Source organism: Danio aesculapii, chromosome 21 (genome assembly GCF_903798145.1).
Source record: "Danio aesculapii chromosome 21, fDanAes4.1, whole genome shotgun sequence".
NCBI lineage: Eukaryota > Metazoa > Chordata > Actinopteri > Cypriniformes > Danionidae > Danio > Danio aesculapii.
Window position 1 is genome coordinate 44,836,872 of NC_079455.1, and position 7,500 is coordinate 44,844,371.

The following is a 7,500-nucleotide window of genomic DNA, read 5'->3' on the forward strand; positions in this document are numbered from 1 at the left end:
ATGTACCATGCTCTTTATTATATTTACCGTGCTCTGTATTATATTTTTATCATGCTACTTTTATTTCTCAGTGTTATATGTACCATGCTCTTTATTATATTTACCGTGCTCTGTATTATATTTTTACCATGCTACTTTTATTTCTCAGTGTTATATGCACCATGCTCTATATCATATTTACCGTGCTGGTTTCCTGCGCGCTCATTCCTGGCATCCCGTTAATCCGTTTTTAACACTCGGACGGTCTTTACAACCAAAGCACTTTTCTTCTTCTTTTACAGCCTCTGAAACACAAGTAAAGAATCATCAGTCATTAAAACAAACACACGAACATCAGTTTGAGGAATAATTCATGTCAAAAAATCAAATATAGTCACATTATTATCAGAGCAATCAAACACAGATTCACTACAACAGTATTTCAACATCTAAAAAACATTAAATAGTTGGATTTTCTCAGATTTGAGGTTAAATTTCACAAATAAAAATGTATTCAACTAGAAATTCTATATTTAAAAAATAAATATTTTCTCATCATCTTAATTATATCTTTTATTCATGAAAATATTTTTCACAATACATAAATTAACTAATATTTTTACTCATTTCCCATTAACAAATCTATAATCTATTATCTTATTTATTAATACTAATACTTAAAATACAATACATTCACCATATTCTTCAGTATACTGTATATTCTTATTTAAAGTTCAATATATCCTTTTATTATATATTATTATTATTATTATTATTATATATTACTATTTATTATATATTAATATATATTATATTAGTTGTATATTATATTAATAAATACATTATATTATTTGACGCACATATCTATCTTTAAGGCTTGCTAAAGCTTAATACTATTTCAGTCTTTTAATATTAAAAATGACATGTTTAATTAGTGATTAAATGATTGTGAAATGCACTCGTTTTTGACTGAAATTGTGTTCCTATGGAATCAATCATATTTAATAGGTCATAATTAATATTAATAACAATAATAGCACTCAAAGATGAACACATTACCTTTAGGAACATAGAAATAACTCACTGAATACACAGAATACTTAATGCTCAAAATCAGTCATTACTCAGAAGCTGCACTGATAAAAAGCGTGTGTGTGTGTTTTCTCCACTAGAGGGAGATGTTCACTCACACCAGCAGACTATAAAGTGTGCTCTATGAAGTGAACATCACAGCTAAAAACACACACTAGCAGCTCAGAGTTACTGTAAAACATGACTAAAGTGTCTGCAGACACTCTAAAAACAAATAAATGACCAAAACATGTAGATAAATAAAACTTTGTTTCTATATTCCTAAAAGAAAAGAAGAATGATCTATTTGAACAAATACTATAGTAATTTATAGTAAACTTTGCAGTGTTTTTGAACCATACTATAATACAACATTTGAATTACTCCATTGTGCTTATTCTATAGTTGCTATGGTAACTCAACAACTACAGTAATTAATCTTTTGTGGTGATTCTATAGTTGCTATGGTAACACAACAACTACAGTAATTAATCTTTTGTGGTGATTCTATAGTTGCTATGGTAACTCAACAACTACAGTAATTTATATTTTGTGGTGATTCTATAGTGGCTATGGTAACACAACAACTACAGTAATTTATCTGCTGTGGTGATTCTACAGTTGCTATGGTAACACAACAACTACAGTAATTAATCTGTCGTCGTGGTTCTGTAGTTGCTATGGTAACACAACAACTACAGTAATTTATCTGCTGTGGTGATTCTACAGTTGCTATGGTAACACAACAACTACAGTAATAAATCTGTTGTGGTGGTTTTATAGTTGCTATGGTAACAGAACAACTACTGTATTTAATCTGCTGTGGTGATTCTAGAGTTGCTACGGTAACACAACAACTACAGCAATTGATTTGTTGTGGTGATTCTACAGTTGCTATGGTAACACAACAACTACAGCAATTGATTTGTTGTGGCGATTCTATTGTTGCTATGGTAACACACCAACTACAGTAACTGATCTGTTGTGACGATTCTATAGTTGCTATGGTAACACTAATATTAATCTGTTGTGCTGACTCTACTGTTACTATGGTTACACACAAACTATAGTAATTAATCAGTTGTGGTGATTCTATAGTTGCTATGGTAACAACAACTAAAGTAATCAATCTGTTGTGGTGATTCTATAGTTGCTATGGTAACAACAACTACAGTAATCAATCTGTTGTGGTGATTCTATAGTTGCTATGGTAACACAACAACTACAGTTATATAAAGAAATGACCCAATACTGTAATTTTCTACAACTGTATGCTATATTATTCTACAACACACCACAGTTTACTGTAGTAAAAACTAAAGTACACTACAGTGTTTATTAGCTCACTATTATTAATACTACGCTGGGCAAAGTATTGTAAATACTATAATATATACATTATAATACACTTTATTATAGTATAATTTAAAAACCCTATAGTATTCATTATTAATTACTATATTATTTTTCATGTGGGAATACAAATCAGCACTGTAGAACAAGCAATATTAACCAGCAAGATACTTTTTTAACATCAAAATTATAGAGCGGAGAACAAAATCAAAGATGAAATAAAAACTAATGACTGGTTTAAACGAGAGAGTAAAACATGCATGTGAAAGATAAAACAGCCAAACAGAACACCAAGTAGCCGATTCTACAATTCTGAAACACTAAAACAACACTGAAAGCATAGGGAAAGGGCAAACGTTAAATAAAAAGGCTAATGCTATTAACAGACTGCTCTACATAACATGATCTAATAGAGAAGGAGTGGACGTGTGTGTTTGTGTGAGCATCTGGTAGACCAATAACTGCAGCTAAACCTCCTCTAACCTTTTGTTTACAGCGCGTTTGGAAATGAGGACTCGTACAACACTGTATGACCCCGCCAGGCTCCTGTACTGCCAGCTGTCAGCTCTCACACACGCACACACGTTGTTTTGCTCTACATGAAGAACCATGAGAACATGTCACATCCCTTAATAAGAGTTTCAATGTTTTAGACTGTTGCTAGGGTGCTATTCGCTTTTTACCCAATTACTTGGCATTTGGAGCATTTTAAATACTTTGTTTTGACAGTAAAATACTTGTTTTGGGAGTCTTTTAGGTTGTTGCTAGGGTGTTCTGATAGTTTAAAAGCTGTTACTATGCAGTTTCTAGGGTGTTTGAGAGTCTTTTAGGCTGTTGCTAGAGTTTTCTGATTGTTTTAGGCTGTTGCTATGGTGTTCTGATTGTTTTAGGCTGTTGCTATGCAGTTGCTAGTGTGTTTTGAGTGATTTAGGCTGTTGCTAGAGTGTTCTGATTGTTTTAGGCTGTTGCTATACAATTACGGTGCCTAGAGTGTTTTATGTTGCTGCTATGCAGTTGCTAGGGTGCTTAAGTGGTTATGCTGCTGCTATGTGGTTGCTATGGGAAGTGTTTTAGGATATTGCTGTGCATTTGCCAAGTTGTTAGTGTTACAGGATGTTGATATGAAGTTACTAATGTGCTCAGAGTGATTTAGGCTTTTGCTATGCAGTTGCTAGGTTATTTTGATTGTTTTAAGCTGTTGCTATGCAGCTGCAAGAGCATCCAGATTTTTAAGCTGTTGCATTGCAGTAGCTAGATCATTCTGGTTGTTTAAGCTGTTGTGAGGTGCCGCTAGGGCATTATTATTGTGTTAAGCTGTTGCCATGCTGTCGCTAGGGCATTTTGATTGTTTTAAGCTGTTGCTATGCAGTTGCTAGGGCATTCTGATTGTTGAAGATGTTGCGATGCTGTCGGTAGGCCATTCTGATTGTTTTAAGCTGTTGCAAAGTAGGTGATAGGTTGTTCTGGGTGTTTAGGCTGTTTGTTATGCAGTTGCTAAGATGTTCTGATTGTTTTGCACTGTTGCTATGCAGATGCTAAGGTGTTCTGGTTGTTTTAAGCTGTTGTGATGCAGTTGCTAGGGTGTTCTGGTTGTTTTAGGCTGTTGTGATGCAGTTGCTAAGGGGTTCTGGTTGTTTTAAGGTGTTGCGAAGCATCTGATAAGTTGTTCTGATAGTTTTAGGCTGTTTGCTATGCAGATGCTAAAGTGTTCTGGGTATTTAGGCTGTTTGTTATGCAGTTGCTAAGGTGTTCTGGTTGTTTTAAGCTGTTGTGATACAGTTGCTAGGGTGTTCTGGTTGTTTTAAGCTGCTGTGATACAGTTGCTAGGGTGTTCTGGTTGTTTTAAACTGTTGTGATGCAGTTGCTAGGGTGTTCTAGCTGTTTTAAGCTGTTATGATGCAGTTGCTAGGGTGCTTTGGTTGTTTTTAGCTGTTGTGATGCAGTTGCTAGGATGTTCTGGTTGTTTTAAGCTGTTGTGATGCAGTTGCTATGGTGTTCTGGTTGTTTTAAGCTGTTGTGAAGCAGTTCCTAGGGTGTTCTGGTTGTTTTAAGCTGTTATGATGCAGTTGGTAGGGTGTTCTGATTGTTTTGAGCTGTTGTGATGCAGTTGCTAGGGCGTTCTGGTTGTTTTAAGCTGTTGTGAAGCAGTTGCTAGGGTGTTCTGGTTGTTTTAAGCTGTTATGATGCAGTTGGTAGGGTGTTCTGATTGTTTTGAGCTGTTGTGATGCAGTTGCTAGGGGGTTCTGATTGTTTTAAGCTGTTGCTATGCCGGCCCTAGGGCATTTTGGTTGTTTTAAGCTGTTGCGATGCCATCGCCATGTCGTTCTGATAGTTTTAGGCTATTGCTATACGGTAGCCAAGACATTCTGATTGTTTTGCGCTGTTGCTATGCAGTTGCTAGGGTGTTCTGGTTGTTTTAATCTGTTGCTATGCTTTCGCTAGGGCATTTTGATTATTTTAAGCTCTTTCAATGCAGTTGCTAGGGGATTCTGATTGTTTTAAGCTGTTGCTATGCCGTCGCTAAGGCATTTTGGTTGTTTTAAGCTGTTGTGATGCAGTTGCTAAGTGGTTCTGATAATTTTAAGCTATTGATATGCAACTGATAAGACATTCTGATTGTTTTGCGCTGTTGCTATGCAGATGCTAAGGTGTTCTAGTTGTTTGGTATGCAGTTGCTTGAGTATTCTGATTGTTTTAAGCTGTTACAAAGCACCTGATTGGTTGTAATCTAAGATGTTCTGAATGTTGCTGTGCAGTATTTAAGGTATTTGGGGTGTTTAATCCTGTTGCTATGCAGTTGCCAGGGTGTTTTCTGAGAGTTTTAGGCTGTTTGTTTTAATCTTCCTTTTCAGTGATAGTCAACTTATAGTAAAGTGATTTTTCAGGCAGAGTTTGTTTGTGTGTGTGTGTGTGTGGGTGTGTGTGTGTGTGGACCAATCAGAGTGTGTGTGAGCGACAGATGAGCTGATAATGAGCTCCATGTGAAACAGGTGCGAACGGATCGGTCTTTTCCTTTCCAATCACTTCCCTGTTAATTTATGAGGTGAGATCTGCCGATTGTTTCCTTCCAGGGACAGAAGACAAACAGGAGAGAAATAACGACGGACGCTTCAGGAAATAAAGAACAGGAACCAACAGAACAAAAGAGCTGAGGCTGCAGAACCAGCCCAACTGCGGCATCTGATTAATTATGAAAACATCAATGATTTATTAACAGCATCTGAAGAAACACAGAACAGTCCTGAAAAACCCAGAGGAAAGCGCCCGTCTTCCTTTTAAATTTAAATTTTTTTCTTTTCAAATTTTAATATTTAAATATGGTTCTTTTACATCTTTCTTTATCTAAAATTCCTTTCATTCTTTTAAACTTTAATATTAAAATTCCTTTCTTTTCAAATTTATCATTTAAACTTCTTGTATGTAATGTAATATTTAGATTTCCTTCTTTCCTTTAGACTTTAATGTTTACATTTGGTTCCTTCTTTTAAATTTTAGTATTTGAAATTTCTTTACTTCTTTTAAACCTTTCTTTACTTTAAATTTTAATATTTACATTTCTTTCCTTCTTTTAAATATTAAAATTTAAAACAGAAATTTAAATATTAAAATGTAAATTTCTTTTTTTTCTTTTAAATTTAAATTGGTAAATTTCTTTATTTAAGATTTTAATATTTAAAGTTGTTTTATTTAAATTTTATTATATAAATGTTTTCTATTAGAGAAAGAATTAATATTTACGTTTCTTTCCTTCTTTTAAATATTCAAATTTAAAACAACAGAATTAAAATTTTAAAAGACAAAAATTTCATTTTAATTTTTAATATTTACATTTCTCTTTTTAAAAATGTAATATTTACATTTTTTTTCCTTTTTCCAAGATTTTGATACTTAAATTTCTCTTTCTTTTAAAAAGTAATATTTCCATCTTTCTTTCTTTCTTTCTTTCTTTCTTTCTTTCTTTCTTTCTTTCAAATTGTAAATTTGTTTCTTTTAAATTTTCATATTTAAACTGTTTTTTCTTCATTTTCAATTTTTTTAAAATGTAAAATTTTTTATTTCATTTCATTTATTTCTTTTTCTCTTTCTTTCTCTTTTTCTTTGTATTTACAATTTTAAAATGTGCATTTATTTCTTTTTTTAATGTTTAAATTCATATTTCTTTCATATTTTTTTCATTTTTTTCTTCTTTCTGCCTCAGTTTTTTTATTTTTCCATTTTTAAATTTCTTTCTTTTGTTCATTTGTTGTTTTTCTCTGTCTTTTAGACTTTAATATTTTAATTTCTTTCTTTCTTTCTTTCTTTCTTTCTTTCTTTCTTTCTTTCTTTCTTTCTTTCTTTCTTTCTTTCTTTCTTTCTTTCTTTCTTTCTCTTTCTACTGTGAACCAATTAATCCTGATTAATCACATCCAAAAAAAGTTTGTGTTTACATAATATATGCTTGGGCGTACATTTAATATGTATACAGAGTATAGAATAAGTATAGAATCAGAAATTTTCATATATATGCATTAAACACCATTTTAAGGTCAATATTATCAGCTCCTTTAAGCTATATATTTTTTCAATATTCTACAGAACAAACCATCATTATAAACTTGCCTATGTCCCCTAACCTGCCTAGTTAACCTAATCAACCTAGTTAAGCCTTTAAATGCCACTTTAAGCTGTATAGAAGTGTCTTGAAGAATATCTAGTCTAATATTATTTACTGTCATCATGACAAAGAGAAAATAAATCAGTTATTAGAGATGAGTTATTAAAACTATTATGATTAGAAATGTGTTGAACAAATCTGCTCTCTGTTAAACAGAAATTGGGGAAAAAAATTAACAGGCGGGCTAATAATTCTGACTTTAACTATATATATATATATATATATATATATATATATATATATATATATATATATATATATATATATATATATACATATACATACACACATATGTAAATACACACACACATATATATACACTCACACACACATTGTTTTGCAGGGATGTGAACAACAGCACTGCTGATATGTGTATTTGAGATGAAATCAGGGTTTTGTTTGAGTATGCAGTGTTTGATTTCATTGTCGTGAGTTTAGTTTCT

The 7,500-nt window shown here is 32.3% G+C and overlaps 1 protein-coding gene across 5 annotated transcripts in view; it reads right to left on the bottom strand.

Annotated features, from left to right (window-relative positions):
• LOC130214777 (cingulin-like protein 1) overlaps window positions 1-7,500 on the bottom strand; it is a 74,571-nt gene that overhangs the window by 35,763 nt on the left and 31,308 nt on the right. For all 5 annotated transcript variants that reach the window (XR_008835634.1, XR_008835632.1, XR_008835633.1 and 2 more), the window contains exon 3: window positions 182-284. Coding sequence is in view for 2 of the 5 variants with exons in the window: in XM_056446598.1 (XP_056302573.1) it covers window positions 182-214 (33 nt within the window). In the remaining 3 variants the exon portion in view is untranslated. The remainder of the gene's footprint in view (window positions 1-181; window positions 285-7,500) is intronic.